The 23676-nt window shown below is 37.9% G+C and overlaps 1 protein-coding gene and 1 long non-coding RNA gene across 2 annotated transcripts in view; both read right to left on the bottom strand.

Moving 5' to 3' along the window:
* Nucleotides 1–8114: 8114 nt before the first annotated feature.
* LOC306981680 overlaps nucleotides 8115–23676 on the bottom strand; it is a 66708-nt gene continuing 51146 nt past the window's right edge. Inside the window, exon 2 of the long non-coding RNA XR_013794127.1 lies at nucleotides 8115–8182. This is a non-coding gene — a long non-coding RNA (uncharacterized lncRNA). The remainder of the gene's footprint in view (nucleotides 8183–23676) is intronic.
* On the bottom strand, nucleotides 16893–18187 carry tmem121b (transmembrane protein 121B). The gene has a single exon (XM_079581054.1). It carries the CDS (start codon nucleotides 18054–18056, stop codon nucleotides 16965–16967), a length of 1092 nt encoding a protein of 363 aa, XP_079437180.1. The 5' UTR covers nucleotides 18057–18187; the 3' UTR covers nucleotides 16893–16964.

Raw genomic sequence — 23676 nt, 5'->3', positions numbered from 1 at the left:
TTGAGGCCTTTGCTGCTGAGCCAGGAGCTCTTCTCATGCTCCTCTCGGCTCTCCCTTGTAGCTCAGGCCTCCTCTGATTTTGCAGAGCGTGGAGGAGATTTTCTGTCAGTCGTCTCACTCCACCTCTGCTCAAGTGAGGCCCATTTCCTCTAAACAGGTCATCACGTTGCCAGAACAGATTAAAGTTCTCTATGAAATACAGTCCTCTCAACTCACAGACGTTGGACAGCCATGTATTCAACTGAAATAGCCGGGAGAATTTGTTTATTCTCCCATCGATGTTTGGGATGGGTCCACTGATGAACATTTGTATTGCCTCTTTATCCAGACAATCAAGTCTCTCAAAAAGTTTATTGAACTTTTCTTTCAGGGCTTCAGACTCTTCGTCTCTTATGTCCACAGCACCAACATGTATGATAAGTTTATCAATCCCAGGGTTATTTGTGATTTCCTTGTTTAGAACATCTATGATGTCAGAAACTGTGGCGCTGGGATAACTGCTTGTAGTAATCCTGTCATTGTTTATATTAGATATGGCTCCGTCTCCAAGCACCAGGATATCTCTGGCCTTGACACTTGCCACACTTTTCCTCCCGAGCTTTGTTTTGACTTCTTTTTCTCTGTCTCTCTCTGATTTTCTCCGTTTGTTACACTCATCTTTTGAGAGAGGTGAAAATCTGTTTGTTAACTTTATTCCAGGTTCATCAAGAAAGCAGCCAGCTGAGGTGGCTAGAGCATCTGTTCCGGATGCCTCCTGGTCGCCTCCCACGTGAGATGTTCCAGGCATGTCCTATTGAGACAAGGCCTCGTGGAAGACCCAGGACATGCTCATGGGACTATGACTATGCTCCCCCCAGAACAGCTGGAGCAGGTGTGCGTGGATTGGGAAATCTGGGCATCTCTGCTGCCCCCGAAAACTTGCCCCATGTTGCTTTGTACTGCAGACAAATCCTTGTGCTAATCTGGACTGGTACATTTCAGGACGTACCTACAGTGGTCATTTGGATTCTAAACTTCTACAGTGGATTTAACTATAAATGAGAGAGTGAATGCGTGACTGGTTCCTTGATGTAAAGAACTTTGGGCCTGATGAAGGTAGAAAAGCACTATACAAGTTCAGACCATTTACCAGTCACGCACCCCCCTCTGGTCAGGGCAGAGGAGGGTGGGGGCTATTGGATGAACTCTGTTAAAATACCCCCAGGTGCATTAGCTCTTTACGGAACATGAGTAGACTATCATGCCGTAACACCTCTCTGTGTGTGGGCAGAATAATCCCAAAGACACACAAAGAGTTCCCTATGGTGCCCACAGGAAAGGGTCTGCTGGCTCGTCTGCCCTGGGATGATGCTGCCCACACTCCAAGAATTCCCGTGGGGCCATGGAAGCTCTCCTGGCGGGACTGTCCCTTCGATCATGACCCGAATCTCATGACCATAGGTGAGGTTGGGAACGTAGATTGAGAGCCTTGCCCCCCGAGTCAGCTCACTATGTCTCCGAGCTGGCCTGGTGTCGCCTTGGTCTCCCCCCAGAACAGCTGGAGCAGGTGTGCGTGGATCGGGAAGTCTGGGCATCTCTGCTGCCCCCGAAAACTTGCCTCATGTTGCTTTGTACTGCAGACAAATCCTTGTGCTAATCTGGACTGGTACATTTCAGGACGTATCTACCACGTAGATGTAGTTCAGACCATGTACTAATCATGTACATGGTCAAACCCCCCACCCCCCTCCGGCCAGGGCAGAGGGGGGTGGGGGGTTTGGAGTTCATATGGTGAAGTTTGTCAAAACACCATTGGGCCATGGAGGTTACGCCAATGTCTCCCATCGGTGAATTAACTTGGCATCCTGATAGTCTGTGATCCTATGAGGCTCGGAATGATGACCTCGCCGTTGCTCTCGACAACACTGTCAGAAAGCAGGAAGTAAACTCTGTGCACGGAATGTTGAAGCCATAGATAGATACAGACGGCATCTCTGGAATCGCCCATATATGGTCATTTTTGAAAACAGTTAAGGGGGAAAACAATTTTGAAAAAATCTAAACTTTCTCTAATTATTCAAAAACTACTGTAACAAATGCTGAATTATGAATATTGTTTCTACTAAATAAAGAAACAAAGACATGGAGAGGAGCAAAGTGGTTCAACAGCCCATAAATACATGAATAACGGAGAATGCTAACTTGATGCTACATGTTAGCATCGGGCTAATGCTAACGGTTAGCTAGCGCTAACTACAACTGCCGTCTTTTCACTTCTACTGAACAATCTGCTTTGAGAAAATATCCATATGGGCCCGATTTAGACTTGACTTTATTTATGTGATAAATAAGTTCATATTCCACCAGAAAATTTGTGTCTCCCAAAAGATTCTATTTTTCCCCCTCGGCGAAGCCACGTCCCCTTCTATGACGAGATGCCGTCTGTATCTATTAGCAGCATTACACTTTCACAAGTCGTAGCTAAAAAGAAAGTGTATGAATGAGAAAAATGATCATCAATATCATTCACTGGGTCCATGATCTCTCTGAACGAGACCAAAAATTTCCTCAAAAACAAAATAATGTTTCCTCTATATAATAGTATAGGCCTTTAGAACGCTGTGATGTCACCTGCTACCCAGCAATTCTATTGTTAAGTGATGATGTCATTGCTCTGAATGCATATATTTTTCTGCTAAATCAAGATACAGAGACATGGAGAGGAGCAAAGATACTAGCCTAATGACTCTTGTGTGGGTTCAGTTAAAACTGTTTGTTGGTGTTTTTGCAGAGGGAAATGTTTATGGGATATTTTTCTGACATCCGCGAGGGCCGCTTGATTTACATGAGCAATTATTTACATTTACATTTTCACATGAAACCATAAATAATAAATCAAAAGTGCCTACTGTTATGACTTAGCTTGATGGATATCTGTCGTGTATTCATCATGGTTTTATTTCAGTGAAGTGGCGATTTAATAAAGGAAATGATTTCTAACGAGGCTGCTTGACGATTTGCACACCTTTTTTACGCCTTCCCGTCGGCTTGTGCATGCTGAGGACTGGAGGTTACATGATGAAAACCATACACTGCGAAAAGTATTGAACTAGACCAGTATAAACATCTCAATTTGAGCGTAATAATCCAAATGTTAGTTGTTTTGACTAGTTAAGAAGTTCTTGGGCATTTGTCCTAGATTATTTTACTTGTTCTGAGATGTTTCTGACTCGTTTCGATACATTTCGTCCTTATTTCAGGTCATTTTCTTCTGGAAATCCCCCATTTATCTGGTGCAAGTCCACTGGGCTCACCACAAGGCTGTGTCCTGTCTCCGCTTTTATTTATCTTGAAACTGTGGGGTAAGAAAATTGGTCTTATCTCATTGGCAACTTTCTTATTTCAAGCGAGATTTACCCTAGAACTGGTCTGAAATGTCCTCAAACAAGCAAAGCAAACTTGGTCCGATCAGGAAAAGTGTCTGACTGAGTGAAAACCGCTCAAAACAAGATACATTTCCAACCATGACCAACCTCTGGCACTCGAGATAGTGCATCTGCTAGAACTAAATGCTTGCCAGGTGTGTACATCAAATCAAAATCATACCTTTGTAGTTTCATGATGAGGCGCTGAATCCTTGGCGACATCTCATTCAAGTTCCTTTTAATGATGGACAACCAGCGGGCGGTGGTCGGTCTCAACTGTGAAGGTAGGAAGGCCATGAACAAAACAATGAAAAACGTCTAGTCCATGAGCCGACCCAAGACATCCCTTCTCGATTTCAGCATGTTTAGTCTCCGTTTCAGTCATGGACCTAGAAGTGTAGGCGACCGGCTTCCGATTTTCACCTTCTGCTTGCAGGAGACAGCGCAGAGTCCATCCTTAGATGCATCTGTTGAAATCTTGAGTCTTTTTGTTGGATCATAGTAAGATACGGCAGGAGCAGTCGTAAGAGTGTTCTTTAAAGGAATAGGCCACCGTTTTTACATACTGAGATATGTTCTTACCTTAGCTTTGACGAGTTCTTTAGGACCTGTCTGATCTTCCCCCGTGCCTTCAGTCACGTAAACACAGCGCAGACGGCGTTAGCATTTAGCCTCTCCCTCTCTCCACTATAGCTCCAAACAAGGTCAAGATAGAAGCTACCAAGCTCTTCCACGTTTTCCCTATTTAAATATGGTTACGTGAAGTGTTCCACTACAAAGTATAATTACACAAAATTAAACAATGTGGGTTTTCTAAGCGGATAAAAGGGGGAACTATATTGTAAGGCGTAATAATACCAGGAGTAGTTCGAAATCCGCGCAGTAATCTTCACTTTACTGTGCGGATGCCACTGTGTCAATCCTCAGTGCCACTAATGCACCATTTACTGGGAGTGACACAATCCATGTGTTTTCTCTGTCTTGGTATGTGTCATTTACTTCAACAAAAATGGGACAAAAACTCAACACAAAAATGACAAAAATTCGACAAAATTTGACAAAAATTCGACAAAATTTGACAAAAATTCAACAACAATTCAATAAAAAATCAACAAAAATGACAAAAACTCAACAAAATTTGACAAAAATTTGACAAAAATTTGACAAAAATTCAACAAAATGTGACAAAAATGTGTCAAAAACTCAACAAAATGTGACAAAAATTCAACAAAATGTGACAAAAACTCAACAAAAATGTGTCAAAAACTCAACAAAATGTGACAAAAACTTGACAAAAATGTGTCAAAAACTCAACAAAATGTGACAAAAACTTGACAAAAATTTGACAAAAATTTGACAAAAATTTGACAAAATCTCAACAAAATTTGACAAAAACTCAACAAAATTTGACAAAAATTCAACAAAAATTCGACAAAATTTGACAAAAACTCAACAAAAATGTGACAAAAATTAAACAAAAATTACAAAAATGGAAACAATAAGAAAAGAAAGGTAGCAACAGTAATTTATCTTAATTTTTTTAACTCTTGCCTAAATCCCATCATATACACATGTCTCTATTCCTGGTTTAGAAAGTGCCTTCGAAACATAGTGACTCTTCAGATTCTCCAGCCTGGCTCCAGTAAGACCCGCATACTGACTGACTGATAGTAGAAACACCCAGATAGAGCTGAAATCTTTGTTTCTTTTCCTCTTTCTAGCTACATGCTTCACATTGCATATGAATATTTTAAGGGCAACACTGACACCATGTGGCCGCTTGAAGAAAATGGAAATAGGCTTGAAAAGGCTAGTCTGGTACAAGCATCTTTGCTCACAAGCATAATGTACATTTTTTTAAGTGTGCAGAAGTGCACAAATGTATATGAGCAATTTTACATTCATCTTATCTTCCAAAAATAAAATAAAATAAGCTTATAAGTGCCGACCCCATGTTCAATTCAATGTACATTTACACAGCATAATCAATTATTAGGTCTAGACTAGAGCCGTGGGAAGATATTTTAGTTAGGGGGCGCTGAGGGACAAAATTTACCCCAAAAATACTTTTTCTGTGCATAAATCCTATTTATTAACCTCTTAACTCCCGCCTGAACCGAGAGCATTTTCTCCAGTTCAGCTTTACCCAAATCCTGTAGGCCAGTGTAACGCCTCATTTGAAAGACCTACAAAACTAAATTGATCGTCTCATTTTTGTCAAATTTTTGTGACTTTTTTGTCACTTTTTCGTCAAATATTTGCATTTTTTCACGTCAAATTCTTATCACTTTTTCTTCAAATTTTTCTCACTTTTTTGTCACTTTTTCGTCATTTTTTTTTGCATTTTTTTGTCAAATTCTTATAAATTTTTTGTCCTTTTTTTTTGTATATTTTTTGCCACTTTTTCGTCAAATTTTTCTCACTTTTTTGTCACTTTTTCGTCATTTTTTTTTGCATTTTTTTGTCAAATTCTTATCAATTTTTTGTCCTTTTTTTTGTATATTTTTTGCCACTTTTTCGTCAAATTTTTCTCACTTTTTTGTCAATTTTTTGTCCATTTTTTGTCACTTTTTGTAATTTTTTTGTCACTTTTTTGTCAAATTATTCGATTTTTTTTGTCAAATTCTTATCACTTTTTTCACATTTCCATCATTGTTTTCGTCTCGGTTTTGTTGCTATTTTCACCCCTTTTTTCCAGAAGCTTTTGGACTGGGGGTAAAGCTGGAGAAAATGTGCTCGGTTCAGGTGGGAGTTAAGGGGTTGATATTGCCTGCAGTTCACAAACTATCCACCAGGGGGTCCCACGACCTTGGTCTAGATCACATTGACTTCTGACGCAAGTCCTTCCTGAGCTAAACAGATACATTTTTAACGATACAATCATCAGTTTTAAGCTTCACACAAAATGTTCCATGAAGAGCATTTAAATACATAACACAGCAACTTTTTACATTTGTACTTTTTACAAATGTACATTGTCCTGATGAATAAATGAAATGAAAACGTTACTATTTCCCAAGATTATTAGACTTTTATATTTTTCTCATTTGACAGCATTGTTCCCAGCAGTGTTAATTTTGACAACATATTTTATTTTAGTTTTAGTCTTTTGACTAAAATGTAATTTAATTTTAGTCGAGATTTAGTCAAAAAAAAAGCTTTTCAATTTTAGTCTAGTTTTAGTCGACTAAAATTGCATGTCAATTTAGTCGACTAAATTTAAGACTAATTTAGTCGACTTTGTATTAATAATCATTATAATCATATTTAATCCAGGTCCTCGACTTCATGGAGCTGCTCCACATGAACAAAGCTCAGAGCTGATCATTTGGCAGTGAATTTACATGATCTGAGGCTCTTTCAGACTTTCAATAGATGTTTGGATGATTTTAGTCTCTCCTTTTCATTTTTATTTAGTCTTATTTTAGTCGACTACACTGCAAAAAGTATTTAACTAGATCAGTATAAACATCTCAAATTGAGCATAATAATCCAAATTTTAGTTGTTTTGACCCGTTAAGAAGTTCTTGGGCATTTGTCCTGGATTATTTCACTTGTTCTGAGATGTTTCTGACTCGTCTCGATACATTTCGTCCTTATTTCAGGTCATTTTCTTCTGGAAATCCCCCATTTATCTGGTGCAAGTCCACTGGGCTCACCACAAGGGTGTGTCCTGTCTCCACTTTTATTTATCTTGAAACTGTGGGGTAAGAAAGTTGGTCTTATCTCATTGGCAACTTTACTTTCTTATTTCAAGCAAGATTTACCCTAGAACTGGTCTGAAATGTCCTCAAACAAGCAAAGTAAACTCGGTCCGATCAGGAAAAGCGTCTAAATGAGTGAAAACCGCTCGAAACAAGAAACATTTCCTCAATTCAAGTCATTTAAGCCAATGCTTGATATTTACTTTTTGTAGTGTAAAGTATCTGGACATTTTAGTCATAGTTTTAGTCTCATGAGAAACTTTTAATTTAGTTTTAGTCCAATTTTAGTCGTCAAAAATATCACTTTGACTAAAATTAAGACTAAATATTTTAGTCGACGAAATTAACACTGGTTCCCAGCACATGATCAACAAAAATGTCTAAAGGTCCATTTTTAATTTGCTTTGTTACTATGATACAACGAATAGTAAGTGTGAATTATGTGTATTATTATGACTTATCCTTTGATTATAAATACATAAAAGTACTTAACTCTTTTCCAGTTTGTGATATTCGTATCAAGAGTATGAAGCACTATTTTCTCAGATTTCTCCCTTGTACAAGTCATGGATCTCGGGTCAATATGTTATTAGTAAAACTCAGAGTACGTGGGTTGGAGTTGACAACATTATTCCCAGCACATGATTCTGACAAAATGTCTTTTTTTTGAAGCCAACAAATGCACCGTGTGTGTCCGACATCTAAAGTCCATTGTGGCTTTTTTATTTGTTTTGTGACAAAGTTACAACATCGTATGTGTGTGCAGGGATTAGGTGGTATCAATGATGTCACAAATTATCTTTTTGTTATAAATAAACAAGAGTTCTGAGCTTTGAATAAATTAGGGATTTATTTAATGTTTTTATTTTGTCTTTTAATATTTATTGTATTTTCCTGATTAGAATATGCACAGGTGAGAAATATATGACAGAAATCTGATTATTTTTTATATCCGATTATGACCGCAGTTCATTAAAACCTTAGTATTAAATGTTTGCAGCCTCAGTTTAACCTCTTACCACCCGCCTAAACCGAATGCATTCTGTCCTCTTTGGCTATAGGCCTGTGTGACACCTCATTTGAAAGCTAAGACCCGCAAAACTGATCTTTTTCCTCGCGTTGTTGCTGTGTTGTGTCACAATCGAGCAATTCGTCACTTGTTCCAGAACGAGATCGCAACAAAACCTTACCTTTCAAAATTCATAAACAACAAACTACATCTTAACCTAAATGTATTGTATGAACATATCATCTTTGGATGCTTCAAGAGAAAACAAGATAAAGACAAAGAATTTCTAGTAAATCTTTTATTACTGCTTGCAAAATTTCATATTCACAAATCCAAATTTTCTGGCAGTAAACCTGTGTTCACCGTGTATCAAAAGAATCTGACCACATACTTACATTCTCTGGCCCCTATAGAACAGTTGAAGGCAATCAAAACTAAAAATGTGTGTGAAAAGTTTGACATTAAGTAAATAGTACTGCTGCTGGTCTAGATGTGTATTCAAAAAAAAAAAAAAAAAAAAAAAGTTATTATGCTGTTCTTGTTTCTTGTTTCAGTGCCATATTTTGTTTTCTCCTTTATACCCCTGGCTATGTTACTTTTCTTTTTTTCTTTTCTATAAAAAAGAAAAATAAGTTGTATGTATACAATACTAATAATAATAAATAAAATAAAAAATAAAAAAAAAGTTAGCATCAGAGGTCCCTATGCTAAAGTGGCTATGATAGTTAAATAAAAATGAAAAGGAGAGACTAAAATCATCCAAACTTGTATTGACCGTCTGAAAGAGCCTCAGATCAGGTAAATTCTCTGCCAAAGGATCAGCTCTGAGCTTTGTTCATGTGGAGCAGAAACATGAAGCAGAGGAACAAGATTAAATATGATTAAAATGAACATTATCAATGCAAAGTCGACTAAATTAGTCTTAATTTAATTAACTAGACTAAAATCGAATTACATTTTCGTCAAAAGACTAAAACTAAAACGAAATTAAAATATGTTGTCAAAATTAACTCTGTGTTACAGCCAGCCACTGCTGTCTTTTGTTTTGCTCTTGTTTTGGCCTTTTTTAAGTTGGGTTTGTAGTTTGTATGTACCGAGTGAACTCAGCTACTGGATTGCTTCAAAACCAATAGCATAGACCTTACTTTTTATGTAGCTGTGTTACCGCCAGTCCATTCTGTCCTATCAAAATGTGGTGCAATGTGATTTGGGCAACTCCAACTGCACCCACGACCCGGCAACGGACAAGTGGAAGAAAATGGATGGATGGAAATTTTATGAAAAACCTATTTATTCAACTCTTATTGTAAAAACAAAATAAAACTCCTATTTTTCTATTTCTGCCTCTGCATTTTTGTGAGACTTATGTTGTATGGTGAACCCAATACCTTCCCACTTTACTACACATAATTATAATGTTATTACATGAACGGGTTACACAAGACTGCTTCAACAGGTTTTACTGGAGAAACTGATCGGAGTGGAATCTACAGCTCCGCATGCAAATGTACTGACACTCAGAGCCTCAAACGACACTCTGAGTGGACTGTAAAACATGGATGATGCGCCAAAATGTATGGAATTTTCTTCATGAGGTTTATTGGAACACTGAAGCCACAGACACAGACAGTTGCACATCACAGCGAGTCTTCAGAGCCTCCAGGTCCAGTCTTTGCATAAGCGCCTCATCGTTTAACATTCACACTGAGTCGAAGATCGAGTGTAGAAACATCTCAAATGAAACATGAAGCTCAAATCAGCCATTACATTGTGACCACTCAAACTACGTGACTGAAGGCACGGGGGAAGATCAGACGGGTCCTGAAGAACTCGTCAAAGCTCAGGTAAGAACATATCTCAGTGTGTAAAAACGGTGGCCTGTTCCTTTAACCTCTTAACTCCCGCCTGAACCGAGAGCATTTTCTCCAGTTCAGCTTCACCCAAATCCTGTGTAACGCCTCATTTGAAAGCTAAGACCTCCAAAACTAAATTAAGCTTTTTCCTCACATCATCAGATTCCAGAGATCACTTTTTCGGCCATTTTTCCCTCCATTTTTTGTCAAATTTTTCTCAATTTTTCATCAAATTTTTCTCACTTTTTTGTCCCTTTTTTGTCCATTTTTGTAGTTTTTTTGTAATTTTTTTGCCCCTTTTTCGTCAATTCTTTCTCAATTTTTCGTCAAATTTTTCTCAATTTTTCGTCAATTTTTTTTCAATTTTTCGTCAAATTTTTCTCAATTTTTCGTAAATTTTTTGTCACTTTTTTGTCCATTTTTGTAGTTTTTTTGTAATATTTGAGTACATTTTTTGCCACTTTTTCATCAATTTTTTCCCACTTTTTTGTCAATTTTTTAAAGTTTTTTTTGTCAATTTTTTGTCAATTTTTGACAATTTTTTGTCAATTTTTTGTCAATTTTTCGTCCAATTTTTCTTAATTTTTTGTCAATTTTTTGTCAATTTTTGAAGTTTTTTTGTAATTTTTTAGTCAATTTTTGGCCACTTTTTCATCAATTTTTCCCCACTTTATCGTCAATTTTTTGTCAATTTTTTGTCAATTTTTTGTCAATTTTTTGTCAATTTTTTGTCAATTTTTTGTCAATTTTTTGTCAATTTTTTGTCACTTTTGTCACATTTCCATCATTGTTTTCGTCTCAGTTTTGTTGCTATTTTCACACCTTTTTCCAGAAGCTTTTGGATTGGGGTAAAGCTGGAGAAAATGTGCTCGGTTCAGGTGGGAGTTAAGGGGTTAATGTCCATGAGTTAGCACATAGCTGATTAGCTGCTGTTGTTGTTTCAAACTTTGAGGCAGAACCCCGGCAAAGGACTGGGCGGGACTGAGCTCTATCAGTGTGTCAGGGTTGACCTCAATCCATTGCAAGTTCATAATCATTTTGTGAACTCTGACCCCATTTTGTCCCAGGCCACAAACATCTATTTTCTCCGATCTGCTTCAGCCAAAGTCTTGTGATCAGATTATCAAAGTTGGTACAAGATGATGATGAAAGAACATTGTTGGGTCTGATGTTTGGGTTGGAGGCGACTGGAGTTTTCTGAAAGACAACCTAGAAATGTGGTGCTTGTGTCACAAAGTGAAAAGTATTGTGTTCAGAACATGTGGTCGCAATGTTACGGCTGATTTGACAACAGAAGCCTGTGTTTAACCTCTTAACTCCCGCCTGAACCGAGAGGATCTTTTTCCTCACGTCGTCAGATTTTTTTTCCATCATTTTTTGTTGGGTATTTTTGTAACTTTTTTGTCCATTTTTTGTCATTTTTTGGTCAAATTTTTATCACATTTTTGTAATTTTTTTGTAATTTTTTTTTCCTTCATTTTTTCGTCAATTTTTTCGTCATTTTTTGTCATTTTTTGTAAATTTTTTGTAAATTTTTTGTCATTTTTTGGTCAAATTTTTATCAATTTTTTGTCATTTTTTCGTCAATTTTTGTCCATTTTTTGTCATTTTTTTGTCAAATTTTTATCACATTTTTGTAATTTTTTTGTCAATTTTTGTCAATTTTCGTCAATTTTTTCGTCATTTTTTGTATTTTTTTTTGTCATTTTTTGGTCAATTTTTTATCAAATTTTTGTCATTTTTTCGTCAATTTGTGTCAATTTTTGTCAATTTTTTGTCATTACAAAAAATTACAATTTTTTGTAATTTTTTGTCACATTTAGTCATTTTTTTGTCAATTTTTTGTGACATTTTTGTGACATTTTTGCCACTTTTTCATAATTTTTTCGTACATTTTTTTTGTCCATTTTTGTCATATTTTTTGTCATTTTTGGTCAATTTTTTGTCAATTTTGTCACACTTTTTTTTTTTTTTTTCATTTTTTGTCAATTTTTTTCGTCAATTTTTTTTATCAAATTTGTGTCAATTTTTGGTCACATTTTGGCCACTTTTTCATCTTTTTGTCGTCACTTTTTTGTCACATTTCCATCATTGTTTTCGTCTCAGTCCTGTCGCTATTTTCACACCTTTTTTCCAGAAGCTTTTGGACTGTGTTAAAGCCAAACTGGAGAAAACGTGCTCAGTTCAGGTTGGAGTCAAGGGCTTAAAGAACCTTTTACAATAAAAATCCAGAACATGTCGATTATACCAACGCTCAGTCTCATTGGAACAAACATTCTGCCGTGTGCCGCGCTCAAAAAACACCCTCTTTATTCAAACGCAGTCGGTGCTGAAGTTAGAAATGTGCAAAAACCTAAAGACGGATTGTTCCTACAGCGGCAGCGGAGGCTACACCTACAACTTACAAAAGATCTGTACAAAAATAACTATTCACGCTTTGGCAGGAGAAAGAGAAGCGACATAGTGCAGCAGAGAAGAAGACACGAGAGAGGAGTCGCACCCACAACCTGCGACCTGGCGGGCGCGAGACGGGCCAGCCACGGAGGCCTACGCGGACTGAGACACTGCAGGCAAACGCTTCCTTTCACAATGATGAGGCGTTCAGGGTATGTGGGATATAAGACTGTAGTGTTATAGATACAGGCGCAGGTGCTCTGGTTTCCCCAATAATAGTACTGGGTGGGTCGGGACTCAAAAGTGGGTCGGGAGCCTGTAGGGAACTTTTTTTTGTGTCATTTGTCACATTTTTGTCATTTTTTTCGTCAAATTTGTGTATTTTTTTAAACATTTTTTTTGTTACATTTCTGTCATTTTTTGGTCACATTTTTGTCATTTTTTGTCAATTGTTTATCACATTTTTGTCACATTTTTGTCATTTTTTCTTCCATTTTTGTTGAATTTCTGTCACTTTTTGGTTGAACTTTTGTCACATTTTTGTTGAATTTTTGTCACATTTTTGTTGAATTTTTGTCACATTTTTGTTGAGTTTTTGTCACATTTTTGTTGAGTTTTTGTCACATTTTTGTTGAGTTTTTGTCACATTTTTGTTGACTTTTTGTCACATTTTTGTTGAATTTTTGTCTTTTTTTTTGTTGAATTTTTGTCACATTTTTGTTGAATTTTTGTCACATTTTTGTTGAATTTTTGTCACATTTTTGTTGACTTTTTGTCACATTTTTGTTGAATTTTTGTCTTTTTTTTTGTTGAATTTTTGTCACATTTTTGTTGATTTTTTGTCACATTTTTGTTGAATTTTTGTCACATTTTTGTTGAGTTTTTGTCACATTTTTGTTGAGTTTTTGACATTTTTGTTGAATTTTTGTCACATTTTTGTTGAATTTTTGTCACATTTTTGTCACATTTTTGTTGAATTTTTGTCACTTTTTGATTGAGTTTTTGTCACATTTTTGTTGAATTTTTGTCACTTTTTTGTTTAATTTTTTGTCAGATTTTTTTGAATTTTTGTCACTTTTTTGTAGAGTTTTTGTCACTTTTTGGTAGAATTTTTGTCACATTTTGTTGAATTTTTGTTGAATTTTTGTCACATTTTTGTCACATTTTTGTCATTTTTTTGTCAATTGTTTATGACATTTTTGTCATTTTTTCTTCCATTTTTGTTGAATTTCTGTCACTTTTTGGTTGAGTTTTTGTCACATTTTTGTTGAATTTCTGTCACATTTTTGTTGAATTTTTGTCACATTTTGATTGAATTTTTGTCACTTTTTTGTTGAGTTTTTGTCACTTTTTTGTTGAATTTTTTGGTCAATTTCTTGTCACATTTTTGCCACTTTTTCATCCAATTTTCATCACTTTCTTGTCAATGTTTTCTCACTTTTTTGTCACATTTCCATCATTGTTTTCGTCTCAGTTCCGTTGCCATTTTCCCACCTTTTTACCAGAAGCTTTTGGACTGGGGTAAAGCCAAACTGGAGAAAATGTGCTCGGTTCAGGTGGGAGTTAAGGGGTTAAGGTAATGGCGGGACCACTTTAGAACCACTGATGAAAAACATTGGCATTTGCAGAAAATGTTTTTTAACTTTAGGCTACAATGGAAATCGGCCAAATCCTCAAGCTGTGCAGAGTCACATATGGTCACATTTTCCCACCTTTTTCAACCCCTTCGCTTTAAAAGATTCATCCGAGGATCACTTTCAACATGCCGTTTATCTCCGTTTTAAAGTGACCGTCTCCAAATTTAAATTCCTCCGCCCGTTCACCTGCAGCGTCTCGCCCGAAGAGAAACTAATAGTCACAAGGTAAGTGTGCAAAGAGAAAGTGCAGCAGCTTGAAGCAGAAACATCGACTGAAGTCTTTGTACATTTGTGGAATGGTCAGGGTTGTTTCAGCAGCACAACCCAATGTCCATCAGGAGAGCAGCTTTCTAGTGAAGGCAAGTTGAGCGCTGAAATGGTCCGGTGATCAGGAGCACAGAGGAGCACCACAGACAGACCGGCGACAGATTGAATATACAGGATGGATTTTTTTTTAACCTGTTAACTCCCGCCTGAACCGAGAGGATCTTTTTCCTCACGTCGTCAGATTTGTTTTCCATCATTTTTTTGTTGGGTATTCAACTCATTTTAGTAACTTTTTTGTCTTTTTTTTGGGTCATTTTTCGTAATTTTTTTATAAATTTGTCTTTTTTGTCACATTTTTTGTCACATTTTTTTAATCAATTTTTTTGCCTTTTTTTTGGTCAATTTTTTATCATTTTTTTGACATTTTTTTGTCATTTTTTTCGTCAAATTTTTAGCACATTTTTGTCATTTTTTGGTCAATTTTTTGTCATTTTTTCGTCATTTTTTAATCAAATTTTTGACATTTTTTTGTCACATTTCTGTCATTTTTTGTCCATTTTTTTAAATCAAATTTTTGTGATTTTTTGTCACATTTTTTGTCATTTTTTTGTCATTTTTTTCGTCAAATTTTTAGCACATTTTTGTCATTTTTTGGTCAATTTTTTGTCATTTTTTCGTCATTTTTTAATCAAATTTTTGTCATTTTTTTGTCACATTTTTGACATTTTTTCGTCAATTTTTTGTCATTTTTTCGTCATTTTTTAATCAAATTTTTGACATTTTTTGTCAATTTTTTATCAATTTTTTGACATTTTTTTGTCACATTTCTGTCATTTTTTGTCCATTTTTTTAAATCAAATTTTTGTGATTTTTTTGTCACATTTTTTGTCATTTTTTTGTATTTTTTTCGTCAAATTTTTGGCACATTTTTGTCATTTTTTGGTCAATTTTAATCAAATTTTTGACTTTTTTTGTCACATTTTTGTCACATTTCCATAATTTTTTTCATCTCTCTTTTGTTGCTATTTTCACAGTTTTTTTCTCCAGAAGCTTTTAGATTGGGGTAAAGCCAAACTGGAGATAATGTGCTCGGTTCAGGTGGGAGTTAAGGGGTTAAATTCTATCTATGCATCTTCAATGTTAAGGCTTATAAAGACACTGACTCTTCACTCTGTCCCTCCAAGGCACCCGTCCTCGACCTCTGCTGCAGCAAAGCACTCTGGGACGCGGCACCTCAGCGTTAGCGCCGCGGACTCGTGGTTAGCTCAGAGAAATGATAGGCACGGACACGTTTACGGACAGTTATTCCTTCTGTCACCACCAGGGGTCTCCAACCGGAAGCTCAAGGGGCTACCGAGTTATGCTCACTACTGCCACCTCAGGTCATACGTGTAACTGCAGCTTCTATATTAAGCTCATGCATGACGGCACTTCAGACCCGAATGAACAACTTTTTGAGTGACAGACAGTTTAAACTCTGTATAGTCCCTTTAACCCCTTAACTCCCACCTGAACCGAGCACATTTTCTCCAGTTTGACAAAAAAACGATAAAAATTTGATAAAAAATTGACGAAAAAATGACAAAAATGTGACAAAATTTTACAAAAAAATACAAAAATATGATAAAAATTTGACCAAAAGAAGTACAAAAAATTGACAAAAAATGACAAAAAATGACCAAAAAAATGACAAAATATGAAAAAATGTGACAAAAAAATTGACAAAAATGTGACAAAATGTTGCAAAAAAATACAAAAATATGATAAAAATTTGACCAAAAAAAGTACAAAAAATTGACAAAAAAAATAATTACAAAATATGATAAAAATTTGACAAAAAAATTAAAAAAAATTGAAAAAAATGACAAAAAATTACAAAAATTGACAAAAAAAATTGACAAAAAAATTGACAACAAAATACAAAAAATACAAAAAATGACAATTTCTTTTTTTACAAAATATGATAAAAAAATTTTACTAAAAATTGACAAAAAAATGACAAAAAATGACGAAAAAATGACAAAAAAGTTACAAAAATGAGTTGAATGCCCAACAAAACAATGATGGAAAAAAAAAATCTGATGACGTGAGGAAAAAGATCCTCTCGGTTCAGGCGGGAGTTGAGAGGTTAATGTTTGCCACAATAATAATCACTTTTATCATCTATGCCAGGGTTTGGCAACGTCAAGATGATTTTGAGAAACATTATGACACAAATCAGAAAGTACTTTAACATTTTCAGGGTTAAGTGGGAGAAATACCGTCAATACAACACTGGCATTTGTAGAAAGTGCACTGGGAAAGAAATGACAGAAGTGTTTGATAAAGTAGCTCAATTGTAAAAGTCCGAATACAGGTTAAAGCAAAGCACCGTTATAACGTGCGTCATAGGGACACACGGGACATGATGTGAGCCTGACCCAGGGAAGAGTCTGATTGTGAAAGGTCAAAGATCCACGTGAGGCCTGCATGTCTCCTCCAGGTCCACATGAGGCCTCCATGTCTCCTCCAGGTCTGAGTCTGAGTCCGGTGAGTGAGGCCGGGACACGGGGATGTTTACAGGGACGGGGGGGGGGTTTGGTCCTTTTCTCTGCAGCAGCAGCAGGAGAACCTGATCAGGGTCCGGCTCTGAGGAGGCGTCACATTTGTCCTTGACCCAGTTCCAAACGCACGAGCCTCTGGGAGGGGCGCGCGCATCAGGACTGATTGACCGCGAGCGTGTTGACGTAGCCGTGCGGACACATGTCGTTCTCGGAGACTCCGTGGGAAAAGTGCGCTGGGTTGGAGGCGGCCAGTTTACGCACGCCGCGCGCCATAACGCACTGCTCCATGAGCTCGAGCGCACGGCACGTGAGCATGAACACGTTCTTAAATAAAAACACGGACACGGGCGCACCGTGCGCGTACACCTGGAAGCAGCGCACCGTGAGCACGGGCGCGTTCACAAGAAGTCCCGTGCAGAAGCGCGCGCACAGGGAGCGGCACGAGAGCTCAGACGCGGTCAGTTCATGCAGCCAAATCACTGGCGCGAACAGTGCGAGGAAGAAGGCGCACAGCACCGTGTACCGCAGGGGCGGCACCGGCAGCTCGTTCCGCAACAGGAGCTCCACGAGCGTGAAACTGTCCAGCAGGTCCAGGCACGTGCTCAGGAAGCTGGCGTGCGCGCGGTGCCGCGTGGCTCCGGTGCTGTCCTCGGTCACTGCCCCGATGAGGCAGAAGAGCAGCGGCGCGGACAGCAGCACCGCGCCTTTGAAGCCCGTCACGCCGCACGGCACCTTCAGCGTCAGAAGCTCCAGGATGGACGTCTCCACCACGAGCACCACCTTCGGCGTGCACGCGATTACGTAGATGAGCCAGGCCAAGTACGCGTAGGTGAACTCCCCCAGACCCGCGCCCAGCGCGGAGCTCTTCTGGTGGAATCCGCAGGCGCGCTCCCGCTTATTGCGCGCGTTCTTGATGAAGAAGATGGCCCATCCCGACAGCACCACGAGGTCCGTGGCGATCCACGAGCACCACGACAGGTCCGTGAAGGCGATGAGGTAGAAGTCCAGCACCGCGCCCTGCAGCGCGAGCAGCACGAAGCACAGCACCTTGTAGAGAGCGCGGCTGCGCGATGCCAGCGGCACCGCACCGCTGTGCGTCAGCTCCGCAGAGGTCATGAGGCTGTCTGACGCGGGCAGCTCGCTGTCTTCACTGGAGGCCGTCAGCAGGAGCCCAGAACCGGGGCACGATCCAGGAGTGGAGCCGCTGTACGAGGCGCGGTGTGCGCGGTGCTGTTGTGAGATCATTCCGCTCCTGACGCTGCCGCCTCTGACGCTGCCGCCTCTGACGCCGAGGAGGGCGCGGCACCGAACGGATTCACATCAGTCTGATGCCGCGCACGCGCCACAGGAGTTCATATAAACTGCTCTGAAACAAGTCCCACATCAGAGGACAGAGGGGCACGAGACACACTGTCCTGTCCTGGTCCAATTATAAAAACAAGTGTCAAACAGACACTAAAGGAGACTGGGTCATAAGTCCCACATACATCAGCCTAAATAAAGGTGGCGTTGGGGCCTTTCAAGGCTCCAGGGTCAACTGTATTATTGTCCCGAAGGAAATGAGGAAACAGCAGGTCACCACACATGGGCTAATCCCAAAATGTGTATTGTGTAACATGTAAACAAAGATCACACAGCCTTTAGCTTACTACATAAGAACTACTACATAAGAACTACTACATAAGAACTACTACATAAGAACTACTACATACGTCCGACAACATTTGCTCCAACCTCTGGCCCTCAGGATTTTTTTAATGATATTGAAGATGATATTATTACACAAAGTCAAATACCTGTTTGAACACTCTAAAAATGTGCAAAATGTCTAAACAAAGCACCCAAAGTGAAAGGGAAATGCGGCTAAAAATAAGGCAAAATCCTGCGGCCTTTTTATTGTTTTGGGGGGAAAAAGGGGCAAAAATAGGGAATCAATTTGGGGAAATTAGTAAGAAGGCAAGTCAAGGCAAGGCAAATTTATTTATACCGCGCATTTCGTACACAAGGCAACTCAATGCGCCTAAGAAGGAAAAAACTATTGTTAAAACAAGAAAAAAAAATGGGAAAAATAAGAAAGAAAATAAGATTGGGTGAAACGGGGCAAAAACTGGGCAAGAAACTGAAAAAAATGGAAAAAACAAATCATTTGATTTGAGCCAAAACAACAAAGTCTCTTCCTTTAACGTTGTCCCAGGACTAACGGCATCAAAGCCTGTTTTTTTTTCTTTTTCGGGCCTGCCTTAGATATCAGTAGAACCTTAACTTTTGTCTCCCGATACCAGACTGGTGTCGTTTAACGGTGTCTGCCAAAAGTATTTAAAAGTATTTAACTAGATCAGTGTAAACATCTCAATCTGAGCATAATAATCCAAATTTTAGTTGTTTTGACGAGTTAAGAAGTTGTTGGGCATTTGTCCTAGATTATTTCACTTGTTCTGAGATGTTTCTGACTCGTTTCAATTGTTTCGTCCTTATTTCAGGTCATTTTCTTTAGGGCGGCAACTAACGATTATTTTGTCATCGATTAATCTATCGAATATTTTTACGATTAATCGATTAATCGCTTGGCTGTGAATGGTGTAGGAAAATTGGATTAAAAAAAAAAAAAAAATCACATAAAGCTAAAGTGTCAGAGGCTCTTGGCGCTAATTCTGCTTCTGATTGGACGAGACACAGACGGATATTTATGAAATTTACAATGTGCAAAAGTGTTTTGTGCATTGTAAATTTCATAAATATCCGTCTGTCCATTTTTTTGTCACTTTTTTGTCAAATTTTTCTCACTTTTTTGTCAAATTTTTGTCAATTTTTTTCATTTTTTTGTACATTTTTTGTCACTTTTTCGTCAAATTATTCACATTTTTTTGTCAAATCTTTCTCACTTTTTCGTCCATTTTTTCGTCCAATTTTTCTCACTTTTTTGTCAAATTTTTGTCAATTTTTTTCATTTTTTTGTACATTTTTTGTCACTTTTTCGTCAAATTCTTCTCACTTTTTTGTCCATTTTTTCATCACTTTTTCGTCAATTTTTTCGTCCAATTTTTCTCACTATTTTGTCAAATTTTTGTCCATTTTTTCATTTTTTTGTACATTTTTTGTCACTTTTTCGTCAAAACAAAGTAGGTTTTCATCAAAAATACTACTTTCGTGTCATTTTTGCTCTATTTGAGTCTGTGTGAACCAGAAAACGATTAATCGATTACTAAAATAGTTGTCGAGTATTTCAATTATTGATTAGTCGGCGATTAATCGACGACTAAACGATTAATCGATTAATCAACAACTAATCGATTAATCAATTAGTTGTCGATTAATCGATTAGTCGTTTCAGTTCTTCTATTACATTCATTATGTCTTCTTGATTTTGTTTACTATGGTTCAAATCCTCTCGTTCATGAGATCTTGCTTTGCTTTGTTTATCATCTTCTCCCCGTTTTTGGTTCGGATCGGGTTCTTGATGTTGAGACTCTTCGGTGTCACTCTCTCATCTCGGCACCTCAAACTGAATCTTAGGTGGTTTCTGTAGCGGGCTTGGGTTATTTTTTAACTTCTCCAGATGGCGGAAATCTCTGAGACATTGTTTTCCATAACTTCCGTGTAATTCTTTTATTTGTTTCTACCTAGTGTCTTTCAAAAAGAAACCAAAAAACTAGTCGTTTCAGCCCTAATTTTCTTTACCAATGGGGTAAGAAAGTTGGTCTTGTCTCATTGGCAATTTTACTTTCTTATTTCAAGCGAGATTTACCCGAGAACTGGTCTGAAATGTCCTCAAACAAGCAAAGTGAACTTGGTTCGAGCATAATAATCCAAATGTTAGTTGTTTTGACTAGTTAAGAAGTTCTTGTGCGTTTGTCCGAGATTATTTCACTTGTTCTGAGATGTTTCTGACTCGTTTCGATACATTTCGTCCTTATTTCAGGTCATTTTCTTCTGGAAATCCCCCATTTATCTGGTGCAAGTCCACTGGGCTCACCACAAGGCTGTGTCCTGTCTCCGCTTTTATTTATCTTGAAACTGTGGGGTAAGAAAGTTGGTCTTATTTCATTGGCAATTTTTACTTTCTAATTTCAAGCGAGATTAACCCTAGAACTGGTCTGAAATGTCCTCAAACAAGCAAAGTAAACTCGGCCCGATCAGGAAAAGTGTCTAAATGAGTGAAAACCGCTCAAAACAAGATACATTTCCTCAATTCAAGTCATTTAAGGCGAGACACTGCAGGTGAATAGGGGAAAAAATGTATATTAACAGATATCAATTTCAAACTTTTGCTGTAGATCACTGACTGGCATAAATCTGAGAAAAAAATACATGGTAAGTTCTATCATTTTATCTTTTCATATAAGAACAAGGTGTTTTATGCCCCAAATTTTCCATCTTTTCGGTGACTAAATCTGAATAATGGATAGAGCTACATTCAAATTTATTGTTTCATTTTATTGATAAATGAGTTACCAAGACTTTTTCAGAGGGGATTTAGGATTTCTTTTTTAATTTTAAAATAATTTGTTTAGTGGAAAAGTTTGTAAAAATTTAATTTTCGCCTCATTTTTTGACATTCAAAACTCAATAAATGGGGCTTAAGGGATTAAATAATAAAAAATCCCTCTGAAAAAATCTTCCAAATATTGTTCAGTCCAAGGCTGGAAAATGTGAAGTCTTTAGGTCCGACTGACGTGGACAAACTGTCGCCACAATGACAGAAAAATGTGTTTTGAGGAAAAGGCCCTTGAAATTGCATTCTCCCATATAAGTCTATGGGGGAACATTGAATCAGCGCAATATTTAAACATGTTAGTGTGAAGATTAGGCATATTTTCTGTTTCCGGGTGAAAGCTTGTATGTTCAGAGACCAATTTGGCCCAAAACCTGAAAACTGAAAAAATTGAGTTTTGCCTGTAGTGTCTCCGCTTAAGCCAATGATATTTACTTTTTGTAGTGCACTCGCATAAACAAAACTCGGAGCCCAGGGTGTAAAGTGATTATGGGAACTTTATTCAACAGCACATTACAATTGCCACGAGCAGCTTTAATCTTTATCAAAGAGAAGACCCGGCCTTCGTTAAAACCAGCTCCACCATCACGAGCGCCCGATATGTACAACCCTGCCCGGGGGCTCGCCGGGACAGCGGACCACGCCGGGACCACAGACCACGCCGGGCAGCGGACCACGCCGGGACAGCGGACCACACCGGACCGCGGACCGCCTCCGACCCATCACGGAGTCAATTTAAACGTGTTTTAAAACATCACACGAGACAGTCACAAGGACAGATGTTTAAGAAAGGGTTTTTTCCACTCATAGAGCGCGGCAGAACAGGGGACAACCCACGAGACGCAAACACCCGTTCTGGACAGGAGTCTGCGTTTGAGAGTCTGCGGACAAGAGAGAAAATACTTGTACTGCGACTTATTCCAAGCAGCGGAGTAAAATTGCATCATGTCCCGCCAAAGAAGTCCCAGAGCGTCTGATAAAAGAGGTCAAAACTTGGTTGATGGAATTCTAGGGGTGGGATTTTTAAAGGTCCTACGTCGTTGCTTCATCCCGGATACTTTCGAACTACTTTCCCTTTGTATTTTTTTTTTGTAGTACAACTTCGTAGAACTAAAACGTGTCTAAGGAGTGTGCTTTGTTTGTAATGAGATGATAAAAAGCGCTTATACTTTAGCCCCTTAACTCACACCTGAAACGAGCACATTTTCTACAGCTTTACCCCCAGTCCAAAAGCTTCTGGAAGGTGTGAAAATAGCGACAAAACTGAGACGAAAACAAGGATGAAAATGTGAAAAAAGTGAGGAAAAAATTGACGAAAACGTGACAAAAAATGTACAAAAAAAATGACAAAAATGGGCAAAAATTTGACAAAAAAAGTGAGAAAAATTTGACGAAAAATGCGAAGAATTTGACGAAAAAGTGACAAAAAATGAACAAAAAAATGACAATAATTGACAAAAATTTGGCAAAAAAGTGAAAAATTTGACGAAAAAATTGAAGAAAAAGTGAAAAGAATTTGACCAAAAAATGCGAAGAATGACAAAAAAGTGACAAAAAATGGACACAAAAGTGATAAGAATTTGACCAAAAATTGCGAATAATTTGACAAAAAAGTGACAAAAAATGCACACAAAAAATGACAAAAATGGACAAAAATTTGACAAAAAAGTGAGAAAAATTTGACAAAAAAATTGACGAAAAAGTGACAAAAAATGGACAGAAAAGTGAGAAGAATTTGACAAAAAATGCCAATAATTTGACAAAAAAGTGACAAAAAAACCCCCCCAAAAAAACTAAAACGAAAAAGAGATGACTGCCCAACCAAAAAAGTGATGGAAAAAAAATGATGTGAGGAAAAAGATCAATTTAGTTTTGTAGGTCTTAGCTTTCAAATGCGGTGTTACACTGGCCTACAGGATTGGGGTAAAGCTGAACTGGAGAAAATGGCGGGAGTTAAGAGGTTAAACCTTGAAAGTAGTTTTTGCATAACATAGGCCCAGGGTGTCCAAACTAGGGCTGGGTACTGATACTTTTCTCAATACCTTCGCTAAAATATTCGTCATCTAGAACCAGAATACAGACTGTGCAAAATTACAATATCGGGTTCAAATCCAGAAATGTGAGCTGATAAACGACACCACCACCCAGCCCTAGTCCAAATATCGAAGAGGTAGAGGGGGGTCAGTGCAGTGAATATCCCCAAAGTCGCCCCAGTGAGGGATCGGATCCTGGACCGCTCAAACGCAGCTCTTTGTTCAGACTCGGGATCATTTTGGCTCCCGTGGATATTCCTTTTTCTTTTTTTTTTGCCGCGTGGTCACGATACGAGGGCGACGACAGAGACACAGTCCACTCTAGTGTAGAATATCTATA

This window comes from Gobius niger (genome assembly GCF_951799975.1).
Source record: "Gobius niger genome assembly, chromosome: 22".
In the NCBI taxonomy this organism is placed as follows: domain Eukaryota; kingdom Metazoa; phylum Chordata; class Actinopteri; order Gobiiformes; family Gobiidae; genus Gobius; species Gobius niger.
Note: the sequence above shows the minus strand (reverse complement) of the source record. Positions and strands in the feature narration are given on the sequence as shown.

Coding starts and splice junctions, on each gene's coding strand:
- tmem121b (XM_079581054.1), bottom strand. CDS start 18,056: ATGATCTCACAACAGCACCGCGCACACCGCGCCTCGTACAGCGGCTCC.